This window comes from Vulpes lagopus, chromosome 20, assembly GCF_018345385.1.
Source record: "Vulpes lagopus strain Blue_001 chromosome 20, ASM1834538v1, whole genome shotgun sequence".
Classification (NCBI taxonomy): domain Eukaryota; kingdom Metazoa; phylum Chordata; class Mammalia; order Carnivora; family Canidae; genus Vulpes; species Vulpes lagopus.
The window spans coordinates 37,344-60,897 of NC_054843.1; the positions used below are offsets into that span (position 1 = coordinate 37,344).

Genomic DNA, 23,554 nt, shown 5'->3' on the forward strand with positions numbered 1-23,554 from the left:
CCACTCCCAGGCACTAGGTTTGCGTTTTAGAAGCTGTGCTATGCGCACTGTCCTCTCCGCCCCTGCGTCCCACGGTCCTAGTTGGAGGGAAGTGGGAGGCAACCAGCGCGTGTCCGGGGGGGCCCGGCAGGTGGAGGGACCCCCGCGCTGGACCCGGACCTTCCCACAACAGCCTTCCTCTTGCAATCCTTAAAAAAGTTTCAGCATATTAAGAATTCATCAGTTAAGCTACGGATACAAACATATTACCTAAGTCACATTTAAAAGGCTAAGAGGAGGTCGTTTTAGGTGCCTAACAAATTTAATGTTGATATACACGGAATCAGCTTTGTGGCAGTATCGTAGCCAATGAGGTTTATCCGAGGCGCGATTATTGCTAATCGATATACACGGAATCGTATCATTTATTCAGTACCTACCACGTTAGGTTTTGATCCAAGTGTTGTCTACCCTTCCTATGAGTTCATCTGGGTGCCCTTTACATTCTTTATATCAGCCCCCGTCGGAGCTATTAGATAATAAGTCTACATGGGGGTGTATTTCAGGCCTATGAAAACTGTGAATGTAGCAGTGACTCTTTACAGCATCTTCAACTTAAAGTTTGTTTCTGGAAAACAAAAACCCGTGTTGTCCCGCAGTAGGAAACTGCCAGGAACTGGGCTTCTGGAGTCCCACATCCCTGTCCTTCACCTTCCGGAGTGTTCCCGGGTCGGCTCGGGCGCCCGGCAGCACCTGCAGCCCGCGGCGCACACATCCTCGTGGAGAAGCTTGTTGCTCGGCGGCTCGCGGTGGCCACTGCTGCGTTGCTCCGGCCACAGCGACTCAAAGCCCAGGAATGTGTGACGCACGTAGAGCAGTGAAGCTAAAAAGTGTCCCCATTGAGCAAAAAACAAATAGGCTGATACAGTGATTTTTTTGAACTTTAAATCGGACACGGGTTTATGGAAAACGTCCAAAATTCCAAGAGCCCCTAAATCCATCCATAAAGTGCGATCACATACGAGGCCGTCGCGGAGTCCTGCGCAAGGGGCGGGCGGTCAGTTCTGGGCTGGGGTCTGGCCGCTGCTCCGCTGGGCAGCTCGGGGCCTCCCCGTGACCCGCCCCGCACGCGGGAGCAAGGCCTGGCCTCGCAGGGGCACGCCCGCTGTGCTGCAGCCTCCAGGCCTGCTCCATAGTGACAAAGAATGTTGAAAAACAGAAACAACAAAAGGCCTGTTGTTCGCTGGGCCTCCTGGTGCCGCGGCCCCACGGCAAACCCCGGGCGGCAGAGGGGCCAGAGGAGCGCCGATGCTGCGGCGACCGCTCAGAAACCAAATGGGTTCATGGAATCTGATGTGGGGTAAAAACAATAAAATGTGATGCCCGGGAACGCAGGGACGCAGGGACGCTGCCAGAACCCGCCCGGGCCTCCGGGCCTGGCAGCACCTGTTGGCCGGCGACCTCCTGTTCCGAGACCCCGACCCACGGGCTCAGCAGGCAGCGCCGGGAGCCTTCCACGGAGGACGGCGGGGACTTTGTGGCGGCCTGGTCCCCGGGCACCGACGGCCTCTGCACGGCGCACACGTGTGCACCCGTATCCGTGCAATCCCCCGGGGTACGTCCACCTCCCCCTTCACTGAGGCTCACACAGGTGAAGTGCGGCCTCCACGACGGCAGGATTCGAACCCGGCTCCGGGATCGCCCCCCTCACCCCCGGTCGCGTTCTTCAGAACAGGGAGGGCGATTCATTCTCGCCGTCTTGAGACTCGCACTCGCCACAACAGAAGTCTTTGTCCCCTCTCCCACGTCCCTCCGGACACAGGCGCCCCTTTCTCCCCGTGGACGCGGTCACTGTCAGGGCCCCGTGAGCAGCTTGGTGGCGGATGGCACTGCCCTTCCACCGGAGAACAATGTCCCGCCCGTGGCCTTCCCTCCTCGGGGCTCAGCCCAGGACCCATGCGGGCGGGGTGGCGGGGTGCTCCGTGCACCTGCGGGGTGCCCCAGGCCCGCGCCCCTCCACGCCCCATCCACGCGCCTGCACGTCTAGAGGGGCCATGGACCAGACACCGGAGCCCGTCGCCCCCCCGGCCACCAATTCTGCACCTACCGACGGTGCGGCAGCCTGTTCTGCCTGCAGCCACGTGACACCGGGACGGGCAGCGCAGGGCTGGGGTGCGGCTCGGGGCGGAGCCGTGGGGCCCCGGGAGCGGGTGAGGAGGCCCCAGGACGCAGCCTCCCGCAGGAAGCACTGGGCATGAAGGACGTCACCCCGCCGCCACCCGCGTGGCCAGCAGTGCGGGGAGCTGGGGGTGAACGGAGCCGTGGGCGGGGAAGGATGGAGTTCAGCGGCCCGGGGGTGGCCGCCCAGAGGGCCTGGCCACAGTGACCGTCCCGCGCCCTTCGAACCGTCCCAGCAGGTGACCGACCGACTGACCGAGCCCACGGAGGGCGCCCGTGGACGTCACGGCCGCTGTCGGAGGACCGGCTGATGTCACGAAGAATCCACACGTGTGACGTCAGAAATGTTCTTGCAGGAAAATGCGGGGCGAAGCATGTCAGTCGGGGGGGGGTGTCGCATATCCACAGTAGGACCGTGGGCTCCAGGCTCGGGGCCGCTGCCCCCTCTGCCCCTCCTGTGCCGCAGTCACCCTCCCCGAGGGCCCCGTGGTTCTGTAGGATGTATAGGTGTACTCGGGGGGCAGAGGCAGGGGCCCCGGCGACGCCCATGACCCCGAGGTCACAGCTGGAGCCGAAACAGGAGCCGGGACCTAACCAACCGCCGCGGGCGCCCCTCCATGGAGCGTCCTTGGATTTTCCTCACTTTAAACCACTGGGGCCTCATGGCAGAGCAGTAAAGAGCTGAACGGACATTTGGGTTCTCTCGTCACCTAGCGCTCGGTCTGGGTCCGAGGGACATAAGGAATCGTGACAGTACAAGAGGCCCCGGGATGCGGGCGGCCAGGCTGGGTCAGGCAGCCCGCGGCGGGCGGGGGCACCCACTGCCACGCCGGCAATGCCAGGCCTGGCCCCCTCTCGGGCCCGTCACCCCCAGGATGGACGACACGGGGTGCTCATGAGCCCTCGGCGGGAAGGCAGTGAGTCCCTGCACTCGGCGCCTCCGAGCACGAGCCCTGTGAGGGCGCCCCTCAGCAGGGCCCACCCATCCCCGCTGTGGCCACGCGGGCCTGGGCATGGACAGCAGCCGCGAGGCTCTGGCCGCTGACGCCGCTCAGTGGTCCCTGACCCACAACCTCGGGCCCCGAGCCACGTCTGTGCACGAGCTGGAAAGTCACCACCCCTCCCAGTCCTCGACGCAGCTCGGGGAGCACAGGTGAACCCAGGCTGCTGGGCAGGTGCAGAGAATGTCGGGCTGCCTGCTGGGTGCGAGCCCGAGCCCTGCAGTGGTCTCTGCACTCAGCACTCAGCACTCTGTACTTAGCCCCCAGCACTCTACACTCAGCAGTCCGTCCTTAGCACTCAACACTGTGCACTCTGTACTTAGCACTTTGCACTCTGTACTTAGTCCTCAGCACTCTACACTCAGAAGGTGCTGAGACCTCCGGGGCACAAGCAGGCTGAGCAGGGCAGGCGGGCAGGCAGAGGGGTGGCAAGCTGACGTGAATGCAAGTTGTGCAGTGTCCGTGTCAGAGAGCCAGGCCAGCGCACCCAGGGCTGCCCTCTCTGGACAGGCGGCTGCAGCACCAGCAGATGCCGTCAGGGACAGTGAAGGCCGCCCCCAGACGCCGGAGGGGGAGCCCCTGCTAACACCCTCGCTGCAAAGCCCAGCACCTGGCCCACTGTCAGGAGGGGCTGCGGGTGCAGCACAGGTGCTGAAGCAGAGTCAGGCCCAAGAGGCCGCGGACCGTCATGGGCGGGTCTGCCCATCTGGCCACCCAGCATCCCTCAGCACCGTCCCACCCACAGCTGAACCCCCTGGCAACCACCGAATTTCTACCTAAAAAGACCACCGACTCTGTCGCCAGGGAGGTAGTTCCCGGCCTCAGCCGCCCTCGAACCCATCGCCAGCTAATTTAGTTCTCAGATCAGTCATGGTTCTACTGAAAATTCAGTCATGTAAGACGCACAATATGTGAATTACCTGAATTTAAATAAAAAAAATAAAATTATTATTTAAAAAAAAAAACAAAAATACCCCACTGGTTTTGAGAACAAGGTGTCAGATGGGCAGCTGGTCCCCGAGCCGGGGCTGTGCTGACCTTCTCCCAGGGAGACGCCTCGAGGGCCGGAGGTGCCCCTGAAGACGCCGCCCGCAGCGCGGTGGCCCCGTTCTCCGTCGTCCTCGCCCGCTGCACGTGGTCTGTGGCATCGCCACCTTTGCCTCCTGATGGTATTAGACGCGACCTTCTCCCCGGGGAGCCGGGCTGCTCAGTCCAGTGTCGTGATAAGAAGGGAAAGTTCCCGGGACGTCCCCCCAGCTTCTCCGGGCACAGCGGGCCCCAGCCTGGCCTTGCGGAGCCGAGGGCAGGTGCCAGCGGCCGGGACGAGCCTCCCCAACATTCGGGGAGCGTCTCTGCCCCGCGGACCCACACGAGCTGCTCCGGACTCTGCCCCCATATGCACGAAGCCCTCCTCGGACTAGTGGCTGTGGGGCCACTTAGCGGCCCTGGGAATTCGCGTCCCTCGGAGCCGGATCCACTAATCACAGAGCGAGGTTTCCTCTGCGTGGTCGCGTCAAGCAGTGGCTGTGGGTCCTGGGGGTGGGGGGCCTGGTGTGCGGGGCCGGGGCCTGGGAGGGCCTTTCCCACGGCACTCGGGGCACGGCCCACGCAGGTCTGGGGACTCGGGGCTCAGGCTGCACTTCCACACCTGCCGCGGGGGCTCCCGACCTGCACCCTCCTGCCGGCGAGGACCCCTGAGCACGCCACCCGCGCCCTGACCCGTGGACCTCCGTGGACCGGGGAGCCTCACGGGCCTGGCCCCACCTGCTGTACGTCAGGAGGCCACGCGGCCACGGTGATCCCGTACGTGGCTCCCACAGGAGCGTGGCGGTCCCGCGGACCAAGCGGGGAGGCCTAGAGGTGGGTGCAGCCCCGAGGTGGGAGCGCGGCGGGCGGTGGAGAGGGCGCCGGGCTCACAAGCACAGGGCAGAGGAGGCGCTTCGGCAGCATCATCCCGGCCACTAACCTGCGTGTCCCCAGCGCCTGGGACCTGCCCATGGCTCTGGACGAGGCGGCCGCTCTCGTCCTCTGAGCCCCCGTGGTGGGCCCTGGGCTCCGAGGCTGCGGCGGGGTGGGGGGAGCAGCGGGGGGCGCAGGCCCAGGTCCCACCTTGCGGGGTGGGCGTCCAGGCCGGCTGGGCAGGCGTCCCGTGGCCCAGTGCCCAGGGTCTCGGGGCGCCTGCTGCAAACAGCTCAGGGACGGCACCACAGAGGAGGAGGAGGCGTGGGGCGCAGCGTGGGCCTGGCCGCCCGCGGCTGTCGAGGGGCGACCCCAGGGTCCGCGACCAGGCTGGACACACGCCCAGGGCCCTGTCTGCCCCCTGGGACCTCACCCTGCGGGCCCGGGAGCGGGGGCCACCTGGCGAGTCCGACCACGGAGTGAGGTCGGGTGAGGATCTTTCTGTGATGCAGGTGGAGGCTCTGCGGAGCAGGGCCCCTGGAGCGGAGGGCGAGCTCAGGGCACTAAGGGGAGGACAGGGCGGGAGGGGGGGCTGCAGGGGGCGGGGGGTGGCCTGCGGGGGCAGGGGATGGGGCAGGCGGCCGGCAGGGCCCCAGGGGTCCGCCCAGCTGGGCAGCAGCCTCCGTCCTCCTGAGCAGCCTGTTCTTGGAAGCTCTGCGGTCTTGGCTGCACATTTATTTGCTGGAACCGTCGCTGGGCACCCCCCCCCCTGCTCCCACCCCAGCCTTAGAGGAACATCAATATTCATGTATAATTAAAAAAACAGCACAAAAAGCTGACTCCCTACTTCCTGCCCCACAGGCCTTTCTCCCCCTTGGCCCGAGCGCAGGCCTGGCTCCCCCGCCAGTCCCCGGGCGGCCGCGGCTCAATGCTGCCTGTGTGCAGGCCCGGCCCCCCCGCCGCCCCCCGCTGCCCCCCCACCCCCATTGGCTGCCCTGGCCCGCAGCGGCCGCGCCCCAGCGCCCAGACGGGATAAGACGGCGCCCCCACCGCCGGCCACTCTGGACGCCGCAGCCGGACAGATGGATGCAGGGACGACGGCAGCTGTGGAGCCACTGACGTGAGGACGCAGGGGGCGGGGGGCACGGCCCTTTGGGTGGCCGGCAGCCCCTCAGTGTGGGGACCCCCAGGCGTAGCCCTCGGTTCTCCCTGAGCCGGGGACCTGGGCCGGGCTCCGCGGGGACGGCCGGTGCCGCGTCGCGAGCCTCCAGGAGCAGGGCTCGAACCCCGGGCCGCTGACCTCAAGGGCGAGCGCGTCCCGACCACACGCACCTGCCGGGCGTCCTCCCGCAGTGGCCCGCGGGTCTACACCAGGAGGTTCCAGTGGGTCGGAGCGTGGGTCTGGGTGGGCGGACTGTCCTCGGTGTTGGGTCTCCCGGGGGGCCGGTCCCTTCCCACGTCGGGTGGGACGCGTCCCTGCGGCCGGGGTGGAAGCGCACAGGCCCCTGGCTTCCCACGTGAGCCGGGTGCAGGAAGGCCACGCAGGAACGCCGGGCTTGAGCTCCAGTTCTGTTAAAAGGCTATAAACCAGGGCAGAATGCGAAAGGGAACATTTTTAATTTCCGTGTGCTTATGAGGAACGCCCCCTACACGGAGCTTCCAGGCGGGTGGAATGTAGGTCTTATCCGTTTCCTTTTAAACAACCCCACTAGTCAGGCTCCGCGAGAACGTAGAAGCATCAGAATGATGCAAAAGCTCCTCGGGTTTTTGTTCTGTTTGCAAAAACCAAAACCAGTCACTGAAAGCCGGGGTGCAAGGAGGTGAGAAGGGCGAAGCGTCAAGGATTCTAGCCCACAGCAGCTGCTGAACGGCGCGAGGCCGCTCCGACCGCTGGGGACCGCGACCAGGGGCCACGGGTTACCTCGGCGCTTTGTCCTTTGAGAAATCAGATAAAGTCTTACATCTCTCCTCCAACTTATTTCTTAGATACAAGGGACCTGCGACATGGCAACGATTTTTCAAAAATCAGATGTGGTTTTGTATGGTTTTCAGCTCTGACGGAGCAAAGGTAGCGATTGCCCGTCACCGCCGAGGGGGGACAGTCGGGACGATCCACAGGCCCTGAGGGCTCTCCAGGTCCCGACCCCCCCGGGGGCTCCTCTGTGACCTCCCCGCGCTCCCGAGGCGGCGCATGTGGCCTTTGTGCCCCAAGTTTCCAGTTCAGGGCGAGGCTGCGCCGCGGCCGTGGTCCCCGCGCGAGGGAAGCGCAGCCTCGGAGGCCCTTGCTTGCGGAGCTGGAGTCCCACGTTCCTTCACGGGCAGCAAGTTCCTCAGGGTGTTTGGAAGGAGGGACGTTCCTTCATGTGGGGGTGACGGCGGGGCCAGGGCCGCGGCTCAGCTTGGGGTGCCCGGTACCCCGCCCCCGACCTGCTCCGCGCATGCCGCACCTTGGCCCCGGAGCCCGGGGAGGGGAGGCCAGGGGGCCAGGGGGTGGAGGGCGGCCCCGAGGAGCGAGGAGCGCTGAGCCGCGTGTCCCCGGCGCCAGGATGTCGCAGCTGGAGAAGGCGGCGCTGGCCCTGCTCGACGTGTTCCAGCAGTACTCGGCGCGGGCGGGCGGCGGGCGCAGGCTGAGGAAGGCCGACGTCAAGGAGCTCATCGGCAGCGAGCTCGCCCACTTCCTGGAGGTGAGGCCCCGGAGGGGGGGGGCGGTCGGGAGCGGCACCTCCGAGGGCCCAGCACAGCGGGCGGCGTCAGCTCGGCCTTGGGGCCCTCAGGGGGCCACTGGCTCCGCCCTCAGGCTCGGGGAGGCCGGCCGTGACGGCCACGCCATGAGCCAGTGCGCGAAGGTCTGACCATGACCTGGTTCCGGAGACACTGCCGGAGCCCGGGGTCTGGCCCTGCTCATGCTCAGGAACCGCCCCCCGATCCCCAGGCCCCCCAGTGCCCTCATCCCCCCAGTGCCCCCTGTCCCCATCTCCCCATTCTCCTCCAGTCTCCCCATTCTCCTGTCCCCCCAGCCCCTCTCCGTCCCCCCAGGTCCCCCCCAGCAGCGAGGCAGCACCGCCGCCCCACACGGACTCGCCCTCGCTGGGACCCGCCTCCCCAAGGCGGGGGAAGCACCTGCAGGCTTCGGGGCGGGGGCGACTCCTGCGGACCCCGACGCCGTATCAGGCAGGGGTCGAGGTGCACGCCCCTCAGCCCATCCCTCCCACCTCCTGACCTAACAACCCAAACCCCCTGGTTCCTCTGTGAACAGGATTGTTCTCGGGATGAAAGGAGACCGTGTTTGTCAAGTGCCCAACATACACTGGAAGCTCAACAATTATCAATAACTGCTAATCACTGATTTTTAAAAATACTAATTATTGGTTTTAAAATGATTAGTAATTATTAATTTTATCAGCAAATCACTGATTTAAAATTACGGCTTTAAAAGCTTAGCAGGTGGGAACCAGTTTATAAAAGAGAAATGGTCCATGGTGAGTGCGGCCGGGGTCATTGCAGAGAAAACACTTTCAAAGCCCAAACCTGCGGGAAGCCCTCGCGGGACCTTCCACACACGGTGAGGAGCTCGGGGAGAAGCAGAAGTCCGTGCTTCCGTCCACGACGCCGTCCTCTGCGGCCCCCTGGATGCGAGCCCGGCGACGGCGGGCAGCGGGGGCGCACAGCCCGCATGTCCCACGGTGCCTTTCCGGGAGCGTCCGGTGGGGGAGAGGCTGGGGCCCGGGGCCCTGGCCCCTCTGCCGCCCCGGGAACATTCTCTCTGCTGCGGACACGTCGCTGCGGCGGCCGAGGGTCAGGGATGCGCCGCGGGCCTCCGGCTCATCATAAGCGGCGGCGCAATTTGTCCTCTCTCGTAGGAGATCAAGGAGCAGGAGGTCGTGGACAAGGTCATGGAGACGCTGGACAGTGACGGAGACGGCGAGTGCGACTTCCAGGAGTTCGTGGCCTTCGTGGCTATGGTCACCACCGCCTGCCACGAGTTCTTCGAGCACGAGTGAGGCGCGGCCACGCAGAAAGCAGAGCGGGGCCGAGCCCCCCACGCCGTGTAGCTGATTAGGAAGCTTGACGTGCTTTGTCGAGGAGACGCCGACCCCCTTTCCCGGGGCTGACCTCGGGGCCCCCATCCTCTGCTGACGGTCCGTGCGACGCGGTCACGATCCTCAAGGGCGTGTGCTCCGCCCGCGGTCAGGGCCGCGCCCCCCCCAACAACGCAGCTGCCGGGACCCCAAGGATGGCTCTGGACGCACGTGGGTCCTTGTCCAAAGTACCAAGTCAGAGACGCAGCTTCGCCCCGCATCCTGTGAGAAGCCTGCCTGTTCCTAAAATGGGTTTGTCATCCGTGCGAAGGAAACCCAGGGTCGGGAGGTGGCCTGACACATCTGACGGCAGGCGGCCGTGGGAGCTCAGCAAACAGGGCTACAGCACTGGGGGGAAGGGGGTGCGGGTCTCCCGGCCGTCGGGGCCGACACCGCATTCTAACCACCTTCAGCGGGGCTCCTGTGTCCCGGGTCACACGTTGGTGCCCTGAGGCAGGAGCGCAGCTCCCAGCAGGGCGTCACGCCCCTCCGCACACAGGTGTTCTGCAAACAGCCCCTTTGGCCTCCCCTCCCGTCTGGGAAGCGCGGGGGTCGTTCCTCACCCGCTTGTGCCGAGACAGGGTCTGCCCCGCAGCGGTCGGTGGAGCCCGAGCACGTGGGAAGCTCGTCACACGTGGGTACCCACGAATCCAAACGCTCAAGTATTAAGTCACTTCCGGGAAAGTTCAGATTAACCTTTCCTGCCCCTTTCCCTGCTGCTTCTTTACCTGCACAGACCTGGAAACCCATAAGCCAATTGATCGCTTGTATTTGCATCGAATAAAGAGTATTGCAACGGGTCCCCGTGGCCTTGAACAGGAGGCTGGAGGGAAACTGCTGCAAAGGGGGGGAAGCAGTAAGGCGCGGGCACAGGCGGCCCCCCAGAGCCAGGCGGGTGCACAGGGCCCGGGACCCTGGGATGTGCCGGGGCGGCAGGGAGCAGATGCGGTGGGGCGCGGGGGGCACAGAGGTGTGGAGGGGCGCGGGCAGGAGGGCCGGAGGGCAGGCCAGCACCGGGTGGGACACACCCTGGCCGAGGCTCCCACCCTGGACGGAGCACTGGGGGGCGGGGGGGTGGGGGGACCCTGAGACAATGGTGGCGGAAGCCAGCGCGCAGGGACCATGTGCAGGGATGGCCCATCCTGCACCCCTGGACCTGTGTCTACACCGCAGTCCCCGCCGGGCGATCCACAGGCCTTCCTGCCGCAGAGGACGGGGGACGGGGCAGCTGGGATGCCGAGCAGGGTGCAGCAGATGTGGGGTGGCCTGGGCGGGCCCCGCAGGGCTGGAGCCTGATGCCCCGGGGCCTCTGCCGCCAGGGCCCCCTGCTGAGGAGCAGGTCCCTGGAGGAGCCCTCACAGTAGAAACCCCCTGAATCCTGCCCCACGAGGCCGGGCGTGCACTCGGGGAGGGTGCCCCCCGCACACAAACACCCACCAAGACCCCGTTCCACATGGCAGCTGCCTGGCCTCCCAGGCCCGGGCCGACGGCAAGGCTGCTTCAAGAACTCAGCTGATCCTTCCCCTCTGAGAAGTTAGGGGAACAGCTCCGTCGGCCTAGATCCTTCTAGAATCGTGCCCGCCTTCCCGGTACGGTGGGCGTCCGGAGCGGACGGGGTGGGGGTACCCAGCATCCCAACGCTCCAGGCCCCCACGGGCCGTCCCGTCCTGGGCTCCCGGCAGCCGGGCCCCCGCCTGCAGCTTCCTCGCAGGCAAGGCTGCTGGAGGGTGTCTACACCACAGGCCCCACCTCCTCTCCCGGGGGCCTCACCTCGTGCGATCCCCGGACCCACCGTCCTGATCCGAGGGGCAGGCGTCGTCTTTCACCACCATGCAGGGGGCGAGCGGGGGCTGTCGCTGCCCTTTATCCTGGGAGTCTGGCATTTTGTAAACTGCTCTTCTACTTCACTGATCGTGTGGTTTTGATTCTCATTGATTGATCGGGTGTTCTCACAAAATACACTTTGTATTCCCGGGACAAATCCCCCCGGTCATGGTCTAGGATTCCTTTGTATCGTTTTGCATGTTGATGGATTTTATTTGCTACTTTTTTTGAGGGTTTTTGTGTCCATGTTTGTAAGAGACACGGATCCCTCGTTTTCCAGCCTGTGGAACGGTAGCCGGGGACAGTGGCCTCTCCCATTTCTAGGAAAGTTTTGTGAACAACCAGCATTAATTTGTCTTTAAAGGTTTGCTAGATTCCAGCGGTGAAGCCACCCCGGTGGGTAGTTTTTTAACTACTTACGCATTATCTTTACCTGCTATTGGTCTGTTCAGATTTTTCTTCTTGTGTCAGGTTTTGTAACTTGTGTCTTTCTAGGAATCGGTGCGCTCGTCTAGTTTGACGTATTCCTTTAGATCACTGCTTACTTCTGTAAGGTTGGTGGCAACGTCCTCTTTTATTCTGATTCTAGTAATTTGTGTCTTTTTTCTTGGTCAACCTAAAGTTTTGTCAGTTTTGAAGAAACCAGTTGTTTCATTGACTTTCTCTATTGTTTGCTTATTAATTTGTACCTTTATTATTTTCTTTCTTTTTCCTGCTTTTTAGGCTTTTTGCTCTTCTTTTTGCACTGTCTTTAGTAGAAAACTGGGTTATTGATTGGAGATTTCTTTCTTTCTTAAGATTTTATTTATTTGACAGAGAGAGAGAGACAGAGAAAGAGGGAGAGCACAAGCAGGGGGAGGGGCGGGGAGACGGAGAGAGAATTTCAAGCAGATTCCACGCGAGGGCAGAGCCTCATGCAGGGGGAGGCTCATCTCACGACCCTGAGGTCATGACCTGAGCTAAAGCCAAGCGTCTGACGGACGCTCAACTGACTGGGCGACCCAGGCACCCCTCACCCATTCACATCTCATGTTTTATGCCTCTGTGAATCCTCCCTTATCACTTCCTTTGGCATTAAGTGAATATTTTATTTTATTTTCCGTGTCTTCACTGGCTTCGTGCCCAGTGTGGAGCCCAACTCAGGGCTTGAAGTCACCATCCTGTGATCAAGGCCGGAGCGGAGACGAAGAGTCTGACCCTTCACTGGCTTAGCCACCCAGGGACCGCTAAGTGAATATTTTCTAACGAAGCACATAGATTTCTTGAGTGATATTTTTTGAGCTGTTTGTTGGGGTGGTTGCTTTAGGGCTTACTATACACACGACTTCTCAGAATCAGCTTCAGATTTTTATGAGCTTAATTCCAGCGAGACATACACACCTCACCCCTACAGATCTATCCCATTTCCTTCCTTTCACAGAATGGCTGTTGGGCATATTACACCTGTGGATGCTATGAACCCAACCACCCATGGTTATGGTTGCTACTTTACCATCTGCAAAGTAGCCCTGCTACAGCTTTACTCTCTTCTGTGCTGTTACTGGCGAAAATATTACACATTGGGCAGCCCGGGTGGCTCAGCGGTTTAGCACCACCTCCGGCCCAGGGCGTGTTGACCCTTACTGTGTTCTTACAGTAAAGCTAGAGAAAAGAAAATGTTGGCAAAATCATAAAAAAATACATTTAAAGGATTGTATGGTTTTTACCAAGAAAAAATTGACTTACAAGTGAGTCCGTGGCAGGTCAGACACGTGCTGTTCAAGATCAGCTGCATCTGCCTGTGAATCTCCGTGTTCACCAAACTGAAGTCTCTTCAGCTCCCTAAAGGATAGGTTAGTACTTTTCCATATTTTTGGGGTTGTATTCAGCCATTAATTCTTCAAACTTTTTTCTGCTCTTCCCTCTCCCCTCTCCCGGTATTCCCGTTACCCAGGTCTGCTGCGCTTACCGGGCCCCACGTTGCTGAGGCTCTGTTCATCTTTCTCTCCTCCCTCCCTGCTCTCAGGATCGCGTAATCTTTACCGATCTGTCTTCAAGTTTGCTAATTCTGCTGGTCCAGAAACTCTGGTGAGCCCCTCCACTGAGTGTTTCACTTCAGTTCTTGTACTTTACCAACTCCAGGAATTTCCAATTGATTTTTTATGTATGTCAATATATTGTATATTTTGGATATATATGTGTATATATCTGTGTAACTTTATATGACATACATTATATAAATGGTACGTGTGGACTGTATAAACCTGTTATCTAAACGTCATACATTAGGGCCCCTGGGAGCTCAGCGGTTGAGTGTCTGCCTTCGGCCCAGGGCGTGACCCCGGGGTCCCGGGATCGAGTCCCCCATCGGGTTCCCTGCATGGAGCCTGCTTCTCCCTCTGCCTGTGTCTCTGCCTCTCTGTGTCTCTCGTGAATAAATAAGATCTTTTTAAAAACATTATAAATCATATTTTATATTTTATTTTGACCTACTGATATTCTTTGATGTGACATTGTCATCATACCCCCCTTTACTTCTTTAATTATAGCTTCCTTTAGTTCTGGGACGTATTTTAAATGGCTACTTTCAAGTCTTCATTAAACCGAACACCTGGTTGATGTGACAGGAAGTGTCTGTTGACTTCCTTTCCTGGTGTATAGATCATGCTTCTCTGTTTCTTTACACGCTTCACAATTTTGTGGGGAGAAATCTAGACACTCTGGACTGTACCCTGTAGGGACTCTGGGTCCTCGGCCCTCCGCGCCCCCCCCACCCGCCCGCCCCAGCCGGTGGTCCTCTCGTGGAGCGGCTGGCTGACTCACTTCAATGACATCTGTCCCCCTCCTCTGGTGTCATCCCTGTGCCTACGCCCACAGTTGTCCTGGGCACCAGTGATCTGGGCAGGGCTCCAGTCTCCTTCACTGACCACACCCAGCTGCTGAGCTCAAGCAAAGCCAGCTGATGGCTCTAGTGTCCTCAACAAAGCTGGCGGTGGGTGGGGGTACGCAGAGCTCCGGAGCCTAACCTGGGATTCACTGAGGAAACGGCTCCCGGGGTCCCTGTTTGAGATTTGTTCTAACCCCAGGAGGGCTCTTCCTCAGAGTCCCTCTCCCTGGTTCTCCCGCACCTCTGCTGGCCTACAATTTAGCCTGTACCTTCACTGAATCTCTGAGTCTCTTTCCAGGGGCCTTTTCACAACTCCTGCTGTTTTTGAAAGTGCCCCTGTGATTGAACTTCTGCATGCTCCTGGGCAAACGCAGTCAGCTCCTCTGGGAAGAGACAAGGAGCTACCTGTTTCTAGAGCCTGCTTCTCCCAACGGGCGAGGGTTCTGCTCTGGGAGCAATGGGCAACCTCTGAGTGACACCCACCGGCAGAGCTCGGTGATCCGTGGAGTCGGGACGCACCTCGGGTCTCCTCAGCTTGCCGCTCCTGGTGTGGACCCTGCATCTTACGAGCTGGCCGAGGGGGATCGGCCCCTGCGTCCTCAGTGGCGTCTCACCCCGGATGGAGGCTCCATTCCACAGGAGGCTGAGTGGAGGAAGGGATCACGGTTATGCTGCCATCCCAGTAGATCACTTGGAAACACATCAGCTACCTTCAAAATCTAAAATTAAGCACAGGTAATCACAGTTTGCGTAAAATAAGAACATTTAGAAAACAACCTGAATCGAAACAAACAGAATTAAGATACAAATGACCTACTAGACGCAGTGTGGACTACGCGGATGTTACAATTCTGAATGTAAAATGGCTCCTACAAATCAACCGAAAACACCTTTGAGGACAGTAAGAATTGCCAGATCCGAATGGAATGAATCAAATGGGAAATAAACACGACACACAAAAACATACTTACCACGACATGACACTTATTTGGCCATCAGTCTGGCAAGGACTTGTTTTAATCTTGGGCAAGTGTCCGTCGCCAGGGCTGCCGGGCTGCTGGCAGGAGGCCGCCCCCCCAAGGCCTTTCAAACTGGGATGAACTCTGACCTGGTCACTGTCCCCGCGCGAACTGCGTCCAAGGCAGCGACTGCCATTGCAGATGTGCGGGTGTTCAGCACCGGCAGTGGCGGGTACTCAGCACCGCGACTGCACAGCACCCAGCAGCGGCTTGGTGCCACGCGCCCACGTGGCACAGCTGTTAAAACATGCAGAAGAATATGTGTGAAAGATTAAAAGTTGGGAATTTATTAAGTACAAACACTGATACAAAAGCATAGGATTCTAATTTTGTGAAAGTTTTTAAAAAGAAAAAATTAATCCCCGAGAGGATTTTTATCAAATACTAATGCTGCTATTACTCAGGGGTAGAGTAACAGGAGATGTTAATTTTCTTCTTTCGTGTGCTTTGCAGATTTTATGCTGTAAACATAAATGCTTTTATATTCAGATTAAAAGAATGTAAAATAAAATACATCCCATTTTGGGTAATTTAAAAAACATTTTCACACACTTCAAAATGCAGAATTACAAACAGTCAATATCTTTTATTAACATAATGATATAAAAAAAATTTTAGTGTGATATACAGAATTCCCAGAAAGTAATTTTAGGACAGTTTAATGCTCTTCTTCAAATCTTAATTTACAAGACGCTCTGTCTTGCTGCCACTGACCTTTCAATACAAAACTTTTACAATATTTGTTTGCTATAAAACTACGACATTCGGATTAGGGTTAGGTAGTGTTTCCCCGCTGGCCATTCTACTATAAGGAACGTCCGTTAGTCCACTGCCAGAACCTCTGTACGTGGAACAATAAGTTATACAGATTATGTACATAATTACACGAGGCCATTAGAACTCCAGTATGTCGTCTCTATCACACGCAGCTCAGCACTGCAGACGAACAGAACTAATGTGCACGCGCTGCCCGCGGCCACGGAAGAGCAGGACGTGAGAGCTGGCCCAGCGAGCCAGTGGCCCAGGCCCAGGTGGCGGCGAACTTAGAGCGGTAGAGAATTAGTAACAGCTTGGTTAGGCACTGCTCCAGGCTAATTCCAGAAACGCCTGGTTGTTCCTAGGAAGCATGCATGATTCATAAACTTTCCCACCCTCAGTCCCCCAAGCCCCACAGCTTTATAACATACTCTGTAATAGCTATATAAAAATAATCTCTTAGATTTGAGCTTCACTTCAAATTCTTATAAGTAGCTAAAGGATTTTACATTCTCTTCTTTGACTCAGGTTTACTCTAATATTAGATCAGTCAGTTTCATCAAGTTTGAATAAAATAACTGAATGCAGTTTGGCCAAGTTTTATAGGCACACAAGTCAAACTGTGACAGCCAGGAGGGGGGGCGGGGGCGAGGCTCTCTCCACGGCCCCTCGACTGCATGCAGGGTACTCAGCAAACAGCACTAAGGACCTGAAGGCCTCAGGTGCTGTCACCAGTACTCACAAGTCTGTTGAATGGGAATAAAAATCACAGCTCAACGTAATTCCATGTATTTAGAGGAACCCAGACTGTGGTGTTGGGAGAACAAGCACATTAACTAAACAGCATGAAGTCACAAACCTAGGACAGCGGTTTAAGACTTAACTGCTGGTTTATTTGCCCAAAAGCAAGCATCAAACTTGACAGCCCCCAACGGCACCTCTTGAGTATCAGTGACAAGTGTGGACACTTGGGCACACGTGTTTCAAAATGAAACGAGCAAAGGAAGTGCCTTGTGAGCACAGCTGGCGACTCGGGACCCAGGGCGGGGAGGCCGGGCCAGCACCCGCCCCCAAGTTGCTCGGCTCCTCCATATGAAGCAGAAGCGAAGCGCGGGGTCCAGGGGCCTCACGTGCTTTCTAGCATAAATTCTATATATGAACTGGGAATAAATAAATGACTTTTTAAAATCGAGAACTATATTTTTGGCCTAAAAAAAGTGCAAACTCGCAACACAGTAGAGCACTTGCAGTTCCTCGCCACACCCACGCCGGGCCCTGCGTCTCCCTTCAGGCACCCTGACGTTCCTGTTCTCGTAAACGTCCTCCAAATTAAAAAGTTTCTTCCCTCTGTCCAGGAAGCAGTTTCTAAAATGAGAATTGGGGAACCTTGAGACAGATCTGTAAAAGTGGAGGAGGGGCGCGGCTCCAGGAAGATGGGCGTCCTCTCCGGCGGCTGCACACAGGGCGGTGCTCCCACCCCGGAGGCCTGCTCCCCGCCCGGCTCAGGAGCGTGGGGCGGGAGAGCGGCGCTCACATGTTGTAGGCGACGTAGATGGGGTCCAGCTGGTCGGCCAGGAAGCCGTCCCGCAGGTGCATGCGCTGCTTCTCACCCCGTGAGTTGATGGGGATCACGCCGGGGTCGACGATCACCACCACGCCCACGACCAGGTGATGCTCCTCCAGCACCACGTTTGTCACCAGGGCCACCAGGTCAAGTGCATCCTGCTCGAGCCCATCCAGCTCCACCACCACCACCAGCAGGTTGGTCCAGGTGAACACGGCGCTGCGGGGAGGAGACAGACGTCACCCCAGGGGCGGGCACAGGCTTCTGGGGCAGACGGGGAAACAGGCGGGAACGGCGCCGGACACGGAGCAGTAAGAAGCCCTGCAGGACGTCTGCTTACGCTGCTGCGTGACATCATGAGCAATTTAGGGGTTGGGGGGACGCATCCTCTAGGGATCTGTACCCTACAGTCCTTAACAAGAACCGAGGTGCTGAAAGCTGTGCCTGTCCCAACTCCAGCTTCCAAGCAAGTGAAGACACGGGGACCATGTCTGTTTAGGTTAAGGAACTCACAGTAAAAGCAGAAGCACTTCGGGATAACTGAGCGACCCCACGTCTGGGGAGCCAGATTCTTGGTTGAAACAGATTAGGACGTGGGCCTGTGAGGGGCCTGGGGTCCGCGGCTGGTGGCAGGTGCCCGCAGGCCAGAGCTGGGCCCAGAGCAAGGCACGCGGCGTGGGGTGGGGCGGGGCTCTCACCACTCAGCGATGCTCCTGTGCGCTCGGACCACGGACGTCTCGATGTCGATGGGGTGGTAGCGCATGCCCCTCAGCTCCAGCGTCTCATCCAGGGACCCGACCACGTACAGCGCATCGTGTCGCTCTGTGAACACAGCCCACGCTCGCAAGGGCACCCAGGGAAGGGCGGGCGCCTCCTGCACATTCTTCGAGCCCCGCGTCCTGCTCTGTGGGATGGAGGAGCGCGCCCTCAGGTGGCCTCAGGTGTGTCCGGGCCTCCAGCCCACCTGACTGACCCCCGCAGCAGCCCCACCTCGGGGGGCGCCCGTCAGTGTCTGAATACACTCCTGACATCTGTACTGTGTCTGGAAGCAAAGCCGCATCTGGAGGTACAGCCGGTTCTGACGACCTGGCCAACCTGCTGCGGCCTAAGGGACCCCGCAGCCTTCAGGGTCAGGCCCAGGGAGGGCCTCGCGGCCTTGTGGCCAGCACCCCGGCCCCTCGGCAGAGGCAGAGGGTCCAAGGCCAGCGAGGGATGGCCCGGCAGCAAAACAGCAACTTGCAGGAAAGCTGCTATCAGGGCACATCCCTCACCTCACGACACACCTAACAACACAAGCTCACGGCAAAGGGTGCGGCAGCCGGGTCCCCGAGAGCCGCAGCAGGCACGGCAGGCGCAGGCCTCCCTGGGGTGTGGCCAGACCCCACAGGCGGCACCCTCACCTCCACTGGCATCGGTGAGCTCCGTCCTTCGAAGGAAACCCAGGTAGCCAGTCCTTGCCCAGATGGTCTGCGTGTCTCCGAAACTCAGCCGGGCGCTGAAGTGGTCGGCGTGGAGCGCCTCCTCCCCGTAGACCGTGTAGTACCCGGTGGCGTTGTGGGGGCTGCTCACCCAGATCTGGTGGGGCCGAAGGTGAGAACATGGGCGCGTCCCCAACGCGGAGCACACCAGCCCGGAGGCGTCCACTGGCCCAGGTGCTAAGGGAAACGCTGAGCAGCGGCCCCGGGGGGCTCAGCACTGGAGCATGTGCCCTCGGCCCTGGGTGTGACCCCGGGGTCCCGGGATCGAGTCCCGCATTGGGCTCCCCACAGGGAGCCTGCTTCTCCCTCTGCCTGTGTCTCTGCCTCTCACTGTGTTTCTCATGAATACATCAATAAAATCTTAAAAAAAAAAAAAAAAAAAAAGCACCAAGCAAGGCAGGGGGCGAGGGAGTGGTTTCAGGGCCTCTTCTCTGTGAATGAAGGGAAAATCGCAGGCACACAAAGCCAACAAACAACTCGTGCTTCCTTTACGTGAAGCATTCTTCCCCTCGGCCCCAGTGGACGCGTGGGCTCCGCGGCGTGGACGGGCTCACGGATTCCCTGCCCTCATGTCAGACCCCGGCCGGCACCGAGGGAGAGCTGCCCATCTGCACGTCCCCACAGGGGTGGGTGGGAGGCAGGAGCCACCGCAGCCTCGCAGACACGCCAGGTCTGCACGCACCCCCGCAGCCGTCAGCCGCCCGGGGGTCCCTGGGCCACAGGGACACACCCCCAGTTGCTCCCCATGCTGGGCGCCTGGCCCTCGATCCCCTGACAGCACCTGAAGGAGGCAGCGGGGCCACAGGCCTTGCCTGAAGAGCTGGCCAGTGAGGGGCACGCGGACTACGGCCAGCCCTGGGGCCGGGCAGCTTCCCAGCAGGACGTGGGGACAAACAGGCAGCATTTGCGCACGTACCCGCGAGCCCCAGGCGCTGCCGTGCCCACCGGGGCCAGGACACGGGCTCCCCGGAATGCCCATGGAGCGACGTCTGCACCACGGAGCCCCCGGCCCAGGGACAGCCCCATGCGCCCCGCGTCACGCGAGACCCACTCACACGGACGGCACGGCGTGTGGACACAGCAACTCCCGTGAAGCCTGCATCCTGAGGACACGGAGGCCCTCCACTGGCCCCCTGCTCCCGTGTACCCTCACCCTGCAGGGCCCTAAGGGTGGACGGGGCAGCTGCGGGGACTGCGGCGCCCCCCCCTTACCTCGCCCAGGTGTGAGTCCCCAAGGGGCCCTTTGGTCTCGGTGTGCGCAATAATGACCTTCACCCCGGGGAGGATCTGGAAAGAGAACGGGGGCAATCGGGGGCTGGAGCACAACCTATGTCAGATTCTCAATTTTCACAGAAATAGGAGACTTTTTAACAGATAAAAATTATGTGAATCTTAGCGAGATTCTCTCATTTCCCAAGAACAGGCTGGATCTCAGATGTCGAGAAGCACCTGCTGCGCCCGGGGTCTGCCCCATAGGGCCCGCCTGCGTGGGGGCCGCGCACGCACCTGCCATCAGCCCAGCTCCATGCCCCCAGGCACCAGGGGCCCTGGCGCAGGCCCGCCACCCGACAGCCCGTCCCAGAATGACAGCCACACATGTGCCACACACATTCTAGCCCGTCCCAGGTGCTTCCCCACATGTGACACAGGTGGCGGCGGGGACCCCGGTGGTGGGAGGAAGGGCTGCGGGGCCAAGGGGGTGCCGGCTGGTGCCCACGGTCATCCTTCTGCCTCTGCCCCAACGCGGCTTGCCCACACTCCCACCCCAGGACCTTTGCACCAGCTAAGCCCCCCACATCTCTGTGGCTGTTCCTCCTCAGGAGCCTGACCCTGCCCACACTCTGGGCACACGGCCCCACGGTGCCCGCCCTCCTCACCCACATCCCACACAGGCACATGGGCTTGTCCTGTTGCTGCCCCCACTGCCCCGTCCCCCTCTGGGCACTTCCCTGCCTCCTGAGAGGCAGCTGTAACCACGGGGGTGAGAGCAGAGTCGGGGTGGCCCTTCCAGGCTGCCTGGGCTGTGCCAACCTCCATTTCTTGCCTCCGGGGTTGTGCAGGGGCAGAAGGGCACCACGGCCCTGCCCTGCCCCCGCTGTGCCCTGCGCCCGGCCACCCAGCCGTCCCCCCACCTCGTGACACGGCCCGATAAAGCCCTGCGGGGGCTTCTTCCCCTGGTTGAGGACGCCTGTGCTCCACACCCCAGAGGCCCTGGGCCCGGCCCCAGGGGCCCCGACGGCTCAAGCCCCAGGGGGAGCTCCTCTGGGGGCCGCCCCTCTCGGGGTTGCACTCAAAGACGTCCTTGTGTTCACAGGGAGGGGGAGACGAGCCCCGTGCAGCAGCCCAGCGTGGCCCCATCGGCCTGTGTCCACCGGGATGGGACGTTTTTGATTCTCAGCACCCGCCAGGGGCTAACACGAGAGGACAGGGTGTGGGCGCCGGCCTCCACTACCTTTCCGGACTCCGTCAACGGCAGGCTGTGCGGAGATCCCCGTTCCACCAAACGGACCCTGAGAACAAACAAGAGAAAAGGAAATCAGAAACCGACCGTCACTGCGAGGGCCAGCCCGCAGCCGAGGCTACGCCTTCAGGCCTGGATCCCGCCTCGCCATGACGGGCCGCATGGGGCATATGGGGCTCACCTCACGTCCAGCCGGCCCCGCCCCAGGAAGCCTCCAGCTGAGCGTGGCCTACAAGGGTCCAGAGCCCAGATGGAGCTTCGGGGTAGGAGGGGCCCCGCCCACAGGTGCGCCCTGGCCCCGGGGCACTAACTGACGGGAACACTAAGGCCCGTCCTGAAATGGTACCACGTGAAACACGCTTGCCATCAGTTGGTTTACTGGCTTCCATCCAGTAGGAGGCCACGCGTCCAGCGTTCAGTGACTATCATCACCCCCGGGTGTGGGAGTGACAGGCGCAGGCACACGGGAGGGAGCAGGAGGCCGGCAGCCCCGCGAGCTGGGAGGTCGGGGCGGGCCCTCACCTGTCATGGCGCAGCGCCCTCATGTCCACGTACACGGTGGTGGGGTCCGGGCCGGCCGTGCCCTGGAAGAACAGTGTCTGCGTCTACATGGGCACCGCCGCGGGACGGCTCCCCAGGCCCCAGGGGTCACCCCGGGAGGCAGCGCTCTGCCGGCAGCAGTGTCCGGTAATGCGAGGTCCTAGAGGCCAGTGCTAACGGCTCCCCGCTCTCCGCACGATGGTACAGACACCACCGAAGGTTGGGGGGCATCACGCCGCCGGCAGGGCAGGCTGGCTCCGCAGCCGGGGACGGTACTGGGCCCCGTGGGGCGCTCCCAGGATCCACCCCCACGGCACCTCCCTGCTCGGCACCGAGCCCGCCGAGGGCGCTGCGTTCCACTTGTACACTAGGAACGTGGGACTGAGCGGGCTCCGCGCAACGTCACCCTCTCAGGGTCCCAGACAGCGCAACCCACGTCTGCCCCGGAATCCAAACAAGCGTCTCCTTTGAGACCAAACGCTGCCCTGCGTCCGGAGGCAAGGCCACGACTGGTACTTCTGCTGAAAACAGGGCTGCTCGTAAATTTGGTTTCAAAGGAGCTTTGTGATACGTCCGTTACACGGCCGCGAGCCCGTCAGACGGCAGGAGAGGCACGGGCGCGTCGGGGCTCACGGCCAGGCCGCGCGAACTCACGGGAGCACGGCGGCGCCGGGGGTCGAGGTCGTACCTGCTCAGCCAGCTTCCCCAGCCTGTTGGGCTGCCAGGGGCCAGGAGGGCCGGCAGCGGGGCACGGGGAGGACAGCGCGGAGACCGACAGAGCAACAGGCCGCGTGAGGGACGCACGTGGGAGAAAGCAAAACACGTCACTGCATCTCAGAGCGCAAACGACAACGGCCCACGGAGCTCGAGGCGACCCTACCAGCGCCCCACAGCCAACCGACAGTCGGACACCTTCGCGGGGGCGGGGGTCGGGGGGTCGGGGAGAGCCTCCCCTGGGGCCGCTAACGAGGCATCGACAGCGACACCTGCTCACACCCCTCCCACACCAGGAGGGCCCGGGGCTCGCGGGACACAGGACGCCGGGAGCTGCCAGGAGGCAGGGGGTCCCCGCCTGCGAGACGGCCCTGCGCGGGGACGCGCGGCCCGGGACGCCCATGAGGAAGGCATTCGGCACGTTTTTAGGAAGAAGTGAGATGGAGATACCGCTGCCAAATGCAGAGAACAGCCAGTCGCTGTTTCACCCCAGCACTTCCATTCCTGAAACTTCGTGTTTCCTTTTAATAAGCAAAACACTGTAATGTTTCAAAAGTGATATTTGGGGCCACACAAACCGCGTTAATTAATGTTTCAATTTAAAATTTGCAGATGTCTTCCAAAGTTTATCTTGCTTTAAAAAGTTAGCTACGTGTTGTAACCACCTCAGAGGTGTCTCCAGGGGGGTAGGAGTCACTGCCGCTGAGCCTTTGCGCCTCTAGGCGACCACAGTAGCTTTCACAGTGAAGTCCCTAAGCTCACAGACCCCACGGCCACACGGAGGTGAACATGAAAGGCTGAGAGGACAAGCAGGGACCGGGGACCGGAAGGCAGGACAGTGCACACAGGGAGGGCACCGAGGGGTGCAGCAGGCCTCACCTGGAGGCAGATGGCCACGTTGACCCTGCACCCGAACGTGGTGCTCACGGCGCGCGCCGGCAGGCCCAGGTCCTTGAACAGCTTGGAGAAGGACTGCGTGAGCGCGATCCTGGGCCGCTCCTCGGCCACGACCATGCAGGTGCGCACGCAGGACAGGTTCACCCCCTTCATCTGTGGGAGCGGTGGGCGGGGCTGCCCTGAGCCCTCTGAGGTGGCCTTGGACCCCAGCAGGGGCAGGAGCAGGGGCAGGGGCAGGGGCAGGGCAGGGGCAGGGGCAGGAGCAGGGGCAGGAGCAGGGGCAGGGCTGGGGCAGGTGC

The 23,554-nt window shown here is 60.7% G+C and overlaps 2 protein-coding genes and 1 non-coding gene across 5 annotated transcripts in view; 2 read left to right on the forward strand and 1 right to left on the reverse strand.

Annotated features, from left to right (window-relative positions):
- The first annotated feature begins 324 nt into the window (after positions 1–324).
- Positions 325–461, forward strand: LOC121479595. The gene has a single exon (XR_005984757.1). It is a non-coding gene; the product is annotated as a U4 spliceosomal RNA (small nuclear RNA).
- A 5,562-nt stretch (positions 462–6,023) lies between these two features.
- Positions 6,024–9,936, forward strand: S100B (S100 calcium binding protein B). Of its 2 annotated transcripts, none has more exons than XM_041734779.1 (3): positions 6,024–6,177; positions 7,603–7,741; positions 8,918–9,936. In XM_041734779.1, the coding sequence occupies exons 1-3, from the start codon at positions 6,140–6,142 to the stop codon at positions 9,056–9,058; spliced, it is 318 nt and encodes a 105-aa protein (XP_041590713.1). In that variant the 5' UTR covers positions 6,024–6,139; the 3' UTR covers positions 9,059–9,936. The 2 variants fall into 2 exon arrangements, with proteins under 2 accessions (XP_041590713.1, XP_041590714.1); XM_041734780.1 differs by lacking the exon at positions 6,024–6,177 and adding an exon at positions 6,192–6,434.
- A 5,480-nt stretch (positions 9,937–15,416) lies between these two features.
- DIP2A (disco interacting protein 2 homolog A) overlaps positions 15,417–23,554 on the reverse strand; it is an 89,667-nt gene continuing 81,529 nt past the window's right edge. Inside the window, exons 32-39 of one of the 2 annotated variants that reach the window (XM_041734777.1) lie at positions 23,238–23,408; positions 22,333–22,362; positions 21,627–21,688; positions 21,096–21,153; positions 19,856–19,930; positions 18,566–18,740; positions 17,864–17,987; positions 15,417–17,384 (exon numbers count right to left, since the gene is read on the reverse strand). In XM_041734777.1, coding sequence (XP_041590711.1) covers positions 17,132–17,384; positions 17,864–17,987; positions 18,566–18,740; positions 19,856–19,930; positions 21,096–21,153; positions 21,627–21,688; positions 22,333–22,362; positions 23,238–23,408 — 948 coding nt within the window. In that variant the 3' untranslated portion in view covers positions 15,417–17,131. The remainder of the gene's footprint in view (positions 17,385–17,863; positions 17,988–18,565; positions 18,741–19,855; positions 19,931–21,095; positions 21,154–21,626; positions 21,689–22,332; positions 22,363–23,237; positions 23,409–23,554) is intronic. The other variant, XM_041734778.1, reaches the window with a different exon arrangement.

What these genes read in the sequence shown, in the direction of transcription:
- S100B (XM_041734779.1), top strand. Translation starts at nt 6,140, where the DNA reads ATGGATGCAGGGACGACGGCAGCTGTGGAGCCACTGAC. An exon ending in GCAGCTGTGGAGCCACTGAC is followed by an intron (nt 6,178 to 7,602) that starts GTGAGGACGCAG and finishes CCCCGGCGCCAG; the next exon opens with GATGTCGCAGCTGGAGAAGG. An exon ending in AGCTCGCCCACTTCCTGGAG is followed by an intron (nt 7,742 to 8,917) that starts GTGAGGCCCCGG and finishes CCTCTCTCGTAG; the next exon opens with GAGATCAAGGAGCAGGAGGT.